This window comes from Chiloscyllium plagiosum, chromosome 27 (assembly GCF_004010195.1).
Source record: "Chiloscyllium plagiosum isolate BGI_BamShark_2017 chromosome 27, ASM401019v2, whole genome shotgun sequence".
In the NCBI taxonomy this organism is placed as follows: Eukaryota; Metazoa; Chordata; class Chondrichthyes; order Orectolobiformes; family Hemiscylliidae; genus Chiloscyllium; species Chiloscyllium plagiosum.
The window spans coordinates 46,459,267-46,471,755 of NC_057736.1; the positions used below are offsets into that span (position 1 = coordinate 46,459,267).

The following is a 12,489-nucleotide window of genomic DNA, read 5'->3' on the forward strand; positions in this document are numbered from 1 at the left end:
ACAACAGAGGCTGCCCTTTAATGGTACTTAATTGGGCTGGAAACACTCTGGGATGCCCCGAGATCATGAAAGATTCCAAATAAATAAATACATACATGTGTTCTTCCTTTCCTCCCAACACAATGAAGGCATTGGAAAGGGAGCAGCTTACCGAGTGATACTCAGAGATAAGGTGTGAAAAGCTGTAAAGTGAGAGTGAGAGTAGCAATAATAATCAGATACAACACACTGATGTGGCAGGAACAGAGTTAACTTGTTAAGGTTGTTTATTCAGGAAACATTTGAGCAAGAACTGATGCCAAAATTCCAAACCAGCATTTTGAGAATCCTGCCACAGGATTTTTAAGTTTTGAGTCCAAATGTAAAGTGAGGCTCAAGCTGATTTATCGCAAAATTCAAAGGTATGGATTCAATATAAATAATGTTTTAACTGCTGCTGCTCAATATTATCTGTGAATCTGGGGGCACAGTCTCAAAAGCAGAGCTGGGGCTACCCAGCAGGATATAAAAGAGTCATGATTCACCTTTGAATAAGCTTTGTAAGTGAACTGTCTGGAATGGGCTCAGTCTGCGTGGCTAAAAGCACAGTCAGCATATACAGCACCAAACTGGAACAGAGCAAAACCCTAATCCTGTACATAATGAAAAACTGTACAGTTGGACATTTCTGAAAGAACGTGGTACAATAACAAAACCAATTCATTCAGAGAGATTGTGGTCTCTCCATCTGGAACAAGATGATACTTTGAGTTCAGCCATAAGATCATAGGCCAGTGGTCACAATGACTTTCCAGATTTGTCATCAGGGATTTGTTCTCTCGGCCTATTATCGAGACTGTGTTCCTCTGTGTTCCCCATGCAATTGACAGGATAATATTCAATATGGTAATTGACAATGCCTGTTACCCTGCAATGTGTGGAAATGTATTTAATTTAGATTGGAAATGTAACAGTACACTGGGTGGAATTAATGGCCATGTCAAATCTCACAGATCTAGAGACAGACATGATTTCCATGTAAAATTAATTATTTCATATGGTGATATTTTCTCTTGGGGTAAGATAACAGATGACACTCTTTCTGTTGTCTGTTAGTGTTTGCAACAGTGTGGGGCTGGTGTGCAGTAACTATCCAGATTCAGGGAAGGCACCCATTTTCTTTGAGAAACCAATCTGTTCTGCATCTTATTCCGTCTCCTCCTTCAATAGATTACTGATTTGCTGTCAAATGACTACTTCCTCTTCACTTTGGTCAAATTAAATGCCCCCACTCTAAGTCAGTTTTTCTCCCAATCTAACAATTTTATTCTTGCTGTAACTTTGTCCTTTTCCATGACTTCTTTAAATACAATTGAATTATGATCATATTTACCAATACCTACAGCCTGTCACCAGATTAAAGTTGTCAACTAAAGATTAATCTCCATTACTGGGAGCAAAGACAACAGAAAAATCATTGGTTTTTTAAAAAACTATTATTTACTTTTAATTTTCTTTGAACCCTTTTGGTTTATTAGTCATACCAACATTGGAGATAGAGAGAGAGGACTATTTGACCATGGGGTGCAGTCACAGTGTGGCAAAATCTCCATACATCTGTTCAACACCAAGTCACAAGTCCCCAAATTTCAATAAAATCATAAAATCTTCCTACCACCAGCAAGCTCTGACTGCACACAATTTAGAATCAAATCTGAAATCGATTACTTTTCAAACCATGGAGAACACCAGCAGTAAACAGAGAGCTACAGAGACATCAGTGTCTCCAGTTCATAAAGAGCTGTGCTGCATTAACTTAACAGTAAGTCACAGAACACAGCCACAGCTCAGCCCGTGCCTTGCACTATCCAGATAAGTCCCATCATATCCCAGGAAAAATTGTGACACATTTGCACACAGTGGCAGAGTCTACACTTGTTGTGGGATATTTTTGCTGCTGTCCGGAGAGCTTTGTGTATTTAACTGTGCCTCAGTTCTCTTCTTCCTCTTTAAATGGTACTGATGATTCTTGGATTTCAAGTGAGCTGAAAGATAAACAAATATTAACAAGTCTGGAAACTCTAATTCACAATAACCTCACCTTAACAGGCAAGACATGCTGAAACCCAGATTGGATGTATAAAACCTGGTTAGATTAGATTAGATTACATTACAGTGTGGAAACAGGCCCTTCAGCCCAACAAGTCCACACCGACCCGCCGAAGCACGGGGAGAACGTGCAAACTCCACACAGTCAGTCGCCTGAGGCGGGAATTGAACCCGGGTCTCTGGCGTAGTGAGGCAGCAGTGCTAACCACTGTGCCACCGTGCCACCCACTACTTGGAGCACTGAGGGCAAATCTGGGCACCAAATCCCTGGAAGAATATCTAAGTCTTGGAGGGAGTACACTGTACATTTACAAGAATGACGACTAGACTTCAAGAGTGAAGACACGAGGAGAGATTATAAAATTAGAACTGAAAGAATTGCTGATGCTGAAAATCAGAAACAAAAACAAAAGTTGCTGGAAAGGCTCAGCAGGTCTGGCAGGGTCTGTGGAGAGTTGATGTTCTGAGGAGTTGTCACTGGATCAGAAACATTAACTCTGATTGCTCTCCACAGATTAGATTAGATTAGATTACTTACAGTGTGGAAACAGGCCCTTCAGCCCAACAAGTCCACACCAACCCACTGAAGTGCCACCCACTCAGACCCATTCCCCTACATTTACCCCTTTACCTAACCACCACGGGCAATTTAGCATGGCCAATTCACCTGACCTGCACATCTTTAGACTGTGGGAGGAAAGCGGAGCACCCGGAGGAAACTCACGCAGAAAACTCATGCAGACACGGGGAGAATGTGCAAACTCCACACAGTCAGTTGCCTGAGGCAGGAATTGAACCTGGGACCCTGGTGCTGTGAGGCAGCAGTGCTAATCACTGTGCCACCGTGCTGCCCTCTGCTGCCAGACCTGAATTTTTCCACCACATGCACATTCTTGCACTCTCATAGACTCAAGTATATTATTTATATGTATCACAAGCAATAAGTAACCCAGCACTGATCACATTACCCAGCCTGATCTGTGCCACCTTATTTGTTGCTGATCCCTCATTAGTCACCTCCAGATTTGACCCTTCCCATGCTCTCCTGCTTGGCTTCCCATATTCTACCCCTCAATCTTGAGTCATGTGAACATCTGCTTCTCTATACAAACTTGCACCAAACGTTTACCCACCATCCCTGTACCTGATGACCTACTGTGGGTCCCAGTCCATAAAGCCTCAATTTAAAAAATCTTATCAACCTTCTTTTTCAAAAAAAAATCCTTCCATGACGTCACATCTTCCCATCTGTAATCTTCTCTAACTTTAGAAAGTGGATATCTGCTCCTCTAATTTTTCCACACACCGCTGATTTAAATTATTCCACTGCCCGCTGTACATTTAGTTATCAAGGCCTTAAGCTCTGGATTTAACTCCTTGAACCTATCCCTCCTTCTCTCTCGCTAACTTACCTCAAAATACCTCAAATAAAAAGCAGCTCTTACAGCCACAATTGTTTTTCCATCCTCCATCTTGGATTACCCAGAATCCCTAGGGCGAGGGGGGAAAGATATAAAAGAGACCTAAGGGGCAAAATTTTCACACAGAGGATGGTACGTGTACGGAATGAGTTGCCAGAGGAAGTGGTGGAGGCTGGTACAATTGCAACATTTAAAAGGCATCTGGATGGGTATGTGAATAGGAAGGGTTGAGAGAGATATGGGCCAAGTGCTGGTAAACAGAGCTAGATTAGGTTAGGATATCTGGTCAGCATGGATGAGTTGGACTGAAGGGTCTGTTTCCATGTTATACATCTCTATCACTCTAACTTCACCTTAAAATCTCATATTTGGTCATCTATCCCAGGTGTGATATTCTATTTCAGAATACTCTTGCCAAGCACACTTTGATATGTTACTAAATGTTACTAAACTGGCTCAAAGGTAGAAGACAGAGGGTGGTGGTGGAGGGTTGTTTTGCAGATTGGAGGCCTGTGACAGTGGAGTGTCACAAGGATCGGTGCTGAGTGCTCTACCTTTTGTCATTTACATAAATGATTTAGATGCGAGCATAAGAGGTACAGTTAGTAAGTTCGCAGATGACACCAAAATTGGAGGTGTAGTGGACAGCGAAGAGCGTTACCTCAGATTACCATAAGACATAGGAGTGGAAGTAAGGCCATTCGGCAGGATCTTGACCAGATGGGCCAATGGGCTGAGAAGTGGCAGATGGAGTTTAATTCAGATAAATGTGAGGTGCTGCATTTTGGGAAAGCAAATCTTAGCAGGACTTATACACTTAATGGTAAGGTCCTAGGGAGTGTTGCTGAACAAAGTGTCTTTGGAGTGCAGGTTCATAGCTTCTTGAAAGTGGAGTCGCAGGTAGATCGGATAGTGAAGAAGCGTTTGGTATGCTTTCTTTTATTGGTCAGAGTATTGAGTACAGGAGTTGGGAGGTCATGTTGTGGCTGTACAGGACATTGGTTAGGCCACTGTTGGAATATTGTGTGCAATTCTGGTCTCCTTCCTATTGGAAAGATGTTGTGAAACTTGAAAGGGTTCAGAAAAGATTTATAAGGAGGTTGCCAGGGTTGGAGGATCTGAGCGACAGGGAGAGGCTGAACAGGCTGGGGCCGTTTTCCCTGGAGCGTCGGAGGCTGAGGGATGACCTTATAGAAGTTTACAAAATTATGAGGGGCATGGATAGGGCAAATAGACAAACTCTTTTCCATGTATTGGGTAGTCCAGAACTAGAAGGCATAGGTTTAGGGGAAAGATATAAAAGAGACCTAAGGGGCAACCTTTTCACACAGAGGGTGGTACGTGTATGGAATGAGCTGCCAGAGGAAGTGGTGGAGGTTAACATAATTGCAACATTTAAGAGGCATTTGGATGGGTATATGAATAGGAAGGGTTTGGAGGGATATGGGTCGGGTGCTGGCAGGTGGGACTAGATTGGGATATCTGGTCGGCATGGACGGGTTGGACCGAAGGGTCTGTTTCCATGCTGTACATCTCTATGACTCTATGAAAAACCAGTACATGTCAAACTACTCGACATTAAAGCCACTTGGTAAATGAAAGATGTCATTGTAGCACAGATTTTCTCAACATTGAAGTCCACAATTCAAACTGGGTTCTTGCCCATTGCCAATCTGGGACAAGTTAGGTCAGTTATGTTGGGAACTGGCATGTAGGCTGACACTGAGGTCAATTACTGCCAGGATCTAGGAAATGGGGAGTGACCAAAATCTATTTTCTAATACACTATTGACTTCTCTCTGTTGTATGTTTGCCATGCAGCCTGGATGCCAATAGGATGAAGCAGACTCATGACTTTCTAGTCTGCCTTTAATGCCGAGTGGTTTGACTAGCTGCGTTGCATCTAGAAGACAGCACTTCATATTTTCCTTTAAAATAAGAAAAAGTTAGGGTCTAGGCTACCTTGTTAAAATACTTTGAGGGGGTCTGGTCTGGTACATAACACACCACATTCTGTTTGAGCGTTGTTCCTTTTGTTTTCAGGGAGAGAAGCCTTCTCGTCTGCCTCTAGACTCACTTTCTAACCTCATATACATATTAGCCAAAATACCAAGGAAATAATGAAATAAAAACAGAAATAGCTGGAGAAACACAGCAAGTCTGGCAGCATGTGTTGAGAGAAAACAGAGTTAATATTGAGAGTCCAGTGACCCTTCTTCAGTTGGAAATGTTAACTGTTTACTCTCCACAGATGCTGCCAGACCTGCTGTGTTTCTCCAGGTTTTGCTGTTTTTATTTCTGATTTCCAGCATCTGCAACTCCTTAATTTATTTAAAGAATGAATGAACATTGGTCAGAGAGAAAAAGATTAATTCCTAATCTACATGGATTAAAAATCAGACGATAGTGTTACTAGATTGTCTCCACTCAATGTTCTACCAGAGAGATAAAGAAACTGTCCCCTCATACCCTCAACTCTGCCCATTCACTATGAGACACAGTAACCACTAATCGTTACCCTTCCATTCCCGGTCACCCAGGATGATCTTGTCACACAATTCACACACTCGTCTGTTCCTCTTCTCTTCATTTTGGTCACATTCCATGGTTAAAGGCAGCACTGGGGGCTCTTCTCCCTGAAAACAAACAGAATGTGGTGTGTTATGTACCAGACAAGACCCCCTCAAAAGTATTTTAAGAAGGTAGCCTAGACCCTAACTTTTTTTATTTTAAAAGGAAAATGTAAAGTGCTGTGTTTCAGACGTAATGCAACTGGTCAAACTACTCGACATTAAGCAAAACACAATTTATTTAAACACTATAGTTAAAATACAAATAAAAGTAAGAAGAATTTAGAATACCTTAACCATTGGAACAGCTTAGCCAAATAATAGATACAGTACCCATTGCTAATTAATTGCTCCAATACAGTAACAAGCCATAAACACAACACTTGGCAAAAAGAAAAATTCAAATGATTCTCACATGCAGTTCTCCAATCCAGGAGGAAAAAATATCAAGAGAAAATTCACAGAAAGTAGCAGTAGGAGACACTCACTAAAGCTTCTACTCAAAACTAAACAAAAAACTAGAAATCCTGGTCTAAGAGAGCTGACCACATCCAGCCTGCTTCCATTATTCTAACTTAAGAAAACCCCCAAGGCCTTACAAATTGTTCACATTCTTTGAGACAACTTGGTACCTTTGGTTTACAACCTGTCTGAAAAAAAGGACAAAAATAACCTTTTAAAGTGACATCATCACAAATGACAACACCAGAGGAACTGCATCAAACACAGTTTTATACAACTCAGTGACTATAAGATGCGATCAGTGTTCATCAAACTGAGACATTAATAATCTATTTTGAAGGGTTCTATAGAGTCTGTACCTGATTACAGAGAATGCACCACAGTTTGAGACAGTATAAATCATATGATATTCTGGGCTTCACCAACAGAAACAAAACAAGTGACGATAAATTTTTATATATACTGGTTCAGCCTTATCTTGTGAATATGGTGTCCAGTTCTGGACACTGCACTTTGTGAAAGAAATTCCCGCCTCAGGCAACTCTGTGTGGAGTTTGCACATTCTCCCCGTATCTGCGTGGGTTTCCTCCGGGTGCTCCGGTTTCCTCCCACAGTCCAAAAATGTGCAGGTTAGGTGAACTGGCCATACTAAATTACCCGCAGTGTTAGGTGAAGGGGTAAATATGGGGGAATGGGTCTGGGTGGGTTGTGCTTCGGCGGGTCGGCGGGGACTTGTTGGGCCGAAGGGCCTGTTTCCACACTGTAATCTAATCTAATCTAAATAAAGTCATTAGACACAGAGCAGAAAAGAATCACAAGAATGGCTTCAGGGATGAGAAACTTCAGTTGCGTGGATAGTTTGGAGGCATTGGCACTGTTTGCCTTGGAGCAGAGAAGGTGGAGGTTCAGAGGGGGTTTGATAGAGGGGTCTGGATACAGTAGATGGAGAGAAACTGTTTCTATGGGTGGGAATACTGAGGACTCAATGCTCAGGTTTAAACTAATTAGGAAAATAAGATCAATGCAGGCAGGAGGAAATGGTCTTCATTGCAGTGAATGATTACCATTTGGAGTGTACTGCCTGAGGTTCAATCAAGGATTTCAAAAGGGAATTGAATTATTATTGAAAAGGAACAGCGTGCATGGCTATTTGGCAGGATGGGATAAATACAATTAAATGAATTTCCCTTCACATGGTCAGCCCAGATACAGTGGACCAAATGGCCTCTTTCAGTACAATTCTATGAGCTGAGTCAGGGAACAGCTGTAATATTCAGAGAATGAAAAGCTTGCATTGACATAGTGCCTTTCACTACAACAGGAGGTCTCCTGAAATATAGTCACTCCTGCAGTGTTGGAAGTTCAGCAGTTAATTTGAACACAGCTGGCTGTCACAATCCTGCTAATAACCAGATGAAACAAAAACAGGAATTGCTGGAGAAACTCAGCAGGTCAGGCAGCATTCGTGAAGAGTTAACGCTTCGGCTCCACTGACGCTTCATTTGTTCTGAAGAAGGGCCAATGCACTCAAAATATTAACTCTCTTTCTCTATACAGATGCTGTCAGATCTGCTGAGTTTCTCCAACAATTTGTTTGTGTTTCAGATTTCCAGCATCTGCTGTTCTCGGTTGTTTCAGAGATATTGATTCGGGGATAAATACTAACCAGACCACCAGAGACATTCCCTTCTCTTCTTTGAACAGTACCAATAGATCTCTTTACATCTAACCAAGGGGGCTGACAGGGCCTCAGGCTCACGGTATTATTGGATAGGTAGATTAATGTATATTTAAAGTGATATAAATAGTAAATACAGGGTGCTGGAGACAAGTAACCAGGGAAGATTAAAATGTAAAAATGCACAACTAGAAAATAATGAGTTAATTCATAGACTCAGTAAATCCCTACAGTGCAGGAGCAGGCCACTTAGCCCACTGGGTCTGCACGGACCCTCGGAAAAGTATTCTACTCAGAACCATGCCCCCCACTAACCTTATTCCCTGTAATCCTGCATTTCCCACGGCCAATCCACCTGACCTACACATCCTTGGTCACCATGAGCCATTTAGCATGGCCAATCCACCTAGCCTGCACATCTCAGGACTTTGTAGGCAGAGAGATGTACTACTAATTCAAGGAAACAGAAAAAGAATAAATAAATAGCGAGCTCACAACAGAGGAGTTTGAAAGTTGAATTATGAGCAAATGGCAGAGGAACAGGGTAGGGGAAGAATTCAGTGGGTGGACTGAACGAGGGGCTGAAAGATTCCATTTCCATGAAATTATCTGGGAATTAATGCACAAGAACAGTTTAGCCAATATTATACTCCATACAAGACTTCTTTAGGATCCTGAGGGGTCTTGACACCATATATGTGGAGAAGATTTTTCTCTTATGGGAGAATCAAATATCAACAGAGATTATGCAAATAGTGTTGAGACTTGTGACTCTTGGGGACTCTCCTCCAGAAAAGATGGTGAAAACAGAGTCACCTTAAATATTTGTAAAGGCAGAGGTACATAGATTCTTGTTAAGCAACAAGGTGAAAGACCATCAATGGTAGACAGCATTAGAAATTTAACAGCAATAGGTAACAATCAACAAGGACAAAGCAGCTTTGTATAGTATACAGTTTCTCTGAAAATAACTTCAAGAAGGGGTAAAATGGGCAATGAAGCTAAGGAACGTTAACATTTCAGAAGCAGCAAGTCAAAGGTTAACAGCCTGAGTATAGTTTAGAAGCTTTGGGAACAGTGTTTTTAAGTACAATATTGATTTAAATAAAGGGGTGCAAGTGCTGCTTTTTCTAAGTCTATCAATGCTACAATAAATAATTAAAAAGAAGTGCTCTAAACCTTGATCTTTTTCTTCACCTGAATGGGTCCAGGCCAAACCTTGGTGTTAAGAGTATGAGAGAGGAGGTGAAAGGGCAAATGTTGAAAAATACAGAACAAATCAGTCTGTGGGAGACTGCTGCAGCCAGAACTATTTCTGCAGAGGCAGTAGAGTAGGAGGTTCGAGTGAATCCATGAGAATGTTCTCTGTGTAACAACGCAAACTGAATGACCATAACCTGGGTCAGTCCATAACTATATTAATGTAAATGACCTAGGTTTACTGAAAAAATATAACTGATTGTGGGAATTTGTATGTCATCTTCAAGTACATGTGATCCCCTTGCGTACGCTCAAATAAACCAGTGGACAAAGATCTTTTTTGGTTCTTTTCCGCTAGAAATGAGCTATACCAATTTGCTGCTTTCCCTATGGCTCTGCCATTGATGCAGCACTTTTAACGGACAAGTCAAAGTTGATCTCTCAACTTTGCAAAGAGTGGGGATAAATGAGTGCCTTTCTGGTTGGCAATCAGTGACTAGTGGTGTGCCTCAGGGATCAGCGTTGGGACCATAATTATTCACAATTTATATAAATGATTTGGAGTTGGGGACCATGTGTAGTGTGTCAAAGTTTGCAGATGACACTAAGATGAGTGGCAGAGCAAAGTGTGCAGAGGGCTGGGAAACTTTGCAGAGGAACATAGATAGTTTGAGTGAATGGGCAAAGCTCTGGCAGATGGAATACAATGTTAATAAATGTGAAGTCATCCATTTTGGTCGGAGCAACAGTAAAAAGGACTATTTCTTGAACAGTAAAAAGTTGCAGCATGCTGACTTGCAGAGAGACCAAGATGTCCTTGTACATGAATCACAGAAAGTCGATCTGCAGGTACAACAAGTAATTAGGAAGGCAAATGGAATTTTGTCCTTCATTGCTAAAGGGATTGAGTCTAAAAGCAGAGAGATCATGTTACAGCTGTACAAGGAGCTGGTGAGGTCACACCTGGAGTACTGTGTGCAGTTTTGGTCTCCTTACTTGAGAAAGGATGCACTGGCACTGGAGGGGGTGCAGAGGAGGTTCAATAGACAATAGATGCAGGAGTAGATGCAGGGGATCTATTGCAGGACAATAGATCCCCACTCTTTGCAAAGTTGAGAGATCAACTTTGACTTGTCCGTTAAAGGTGCTGCATCAAGCCAGCACCAGCATTCATTATAATCATGGCTGATCATCCTCAATCAGTATCCTGTTCCTGCCTTATTCCCATAACCCTTGATTCCACTATCCTTAAGAGCTCTATCCAACTCTTTCTTGAAAGTATCCAGAGACTTGGCCTCCACAGCCTTTTGGGACAGAGCATTCCACACACTCACCACTCTCTGGGTGAAGAGGTTTCTCCTCAACTCTGTTCTAAATGGCCTACCCTCATTTTTAAACTGTGTCCTCTGGTTCGGGACTCAGCCATCAGCGGAAACATGCTTCCTGCCTCCAGAGTGTCCAATCCTTTAATAATCTTATACGTCTCAATCAGATCCCTTCTCATCCTTCTAAATTCAAGGGTATACAAGCCCAGTCGCTCCAATCTTTCAACATAAGACAGTCCCGCCATTCCAGGAATTGACCTCATGAACCTACGCTGCACTCCCTCAATAGCCAGAATGTCTTTCCTCAAATTTGGAGACCAAAACTGCACACAATATTCCAGGTGTGGTCTCAGCAGAGCCCTTCACTAGGTTGATTCTGGAGTTGAGGGGGTTGTCTTATAAGGAGAGACTGAGTAGACTGGGATTATATTCATTGGAATTTAGGAGAATGGAGGGGGGATTCTTATAGAAACACATAAAATTATGAAGGGAATAGATAAGATAAACGTAGAGAGAATATTTCCAATAGCAGATGAAACTAGGAGAAGAGGGCACAGCCTGAAAATTGGGGGGAGAAGCAGATTTAGGACTGAATTGAGAAGGAACTTCTTCACCCAGAGGGTTGTGAATCTATGGAATTCCTTGCCCAGGGAAGTAGTTGACACTACTTCGGTAAACATTTTTAAAGCTAAGATGGATTTTTTTTGAACAATAAAGGAATTAAGGGATATGGTGAGAGTGTGGGTAAGTGGAGCTGAGTCAATGAAAAGATCAGCCAGAAGGGCCAGACAACCTACTCCTGCTCCTGGTTCTTACGTTCTTATGATCAAGTATGTTCTGGACTTTACAGTTTCAACTGTCAGCTGAGTGCACTAGACCCAGGACGCATAGATAATGAGAGTGTGGCCTTTTTATGAAATTTGTTTCCTTCTCATATTTAATTCTTTATTTTTGATTTTGCAGGCCCAAGGCTTTCGTTACTTTCTACTTCAATACGTCTTCCTGCCGAGAGAATCAGGCAGTTACAGCAGACGATGAAGGTTCATAGAACATAAAACAATACAGCACAGAACAGGCCCTTCGGCCCACAATGTTGTGCCGAACATTTGTCCTAGCTTAAGCACCTATCCAATTGCCACTTAAAGTTCGCCAATGATTCTGACTCTTGAAAGTATCCAGAGACTTGGCCTCCACAGCCTTCTGGGACAGAGCATTCCACACACTCACCACTCTCTGGGTGAAGAGGTTTCTCCTCAACTCTGTTCTAAATGGCCTACCCCTCATTTAGGCCATTCGCAGGCAGCGCATTCCATGCCCCCACCACTTTTTGGTAAAGAAACTACTCCTGACATCCCCCCATACCTTCCACCCTTCACCTTAAATTTATGTCCCCTTGTAACACACTGTTGTACCCGGGGAAAAAGTCTCTTGACGGTCTACTCTATCTATTCCCCTGATCATCTTATAAACCTCTATCAAGTCACCCCTCATCCTTCACCGTTCCAATGAGAAAAGGCATAGCACTCTCAACCTATCCTCGTACGACCTATTCTCCATTCCAGGCAACATCCTGGTAAATCTTCTCTGCACCCTCTCCAAAGCTTCCACATCTTTCCTAAAGTGAAGCGACCAGAACTGCACACAGTACTCAAACTGTGGCCTAACCAAATTCCTGTACAGCTGCAACATCACTTCACGACTCTTGAATTCAATCCCTCTGACCAATAAAGGAAAGCATACCAAAC

General features: G+C 42.2%; 1 protein-coding gene across 4 annotated transcripts in view; it reads right to left on the reverse strand.

Moving 5' to 3' along the window:
• Positions 1–248: 248 nt before the first annotated feature.
• trit1 (tRNA isopentenyltransferase 1) overlaps positions 249–12,489 on the reverse strand; it is a 47,151-nt gene continuing 34,910 nt past the window's right edge. For 2 of the 4 annotated variants that reach the window (XR_006315717.1, XM_043717952.1), the window contains 2 exons: positions 6,028–6,145; positions 249–2,024 (listed from right to left, as the gene is read on the reverse strand). Coding sequence is in view for 3 of the 4 variants with exons in the window: in XM_043717952.1 (XP_043573887.1) it covers positions 1,909–2,024; positions 6,028–6,145 (234 nt within the window). In the remaining variant the exon portion in view is untranslated. The remainder of the gene's footprint in view (positions 2,025–6,027; positions 6,146–12,489) is intronic. The other 2 variants (XM_043717954.1, XM_043717953.1) reach the window with 2 other exon arrangements.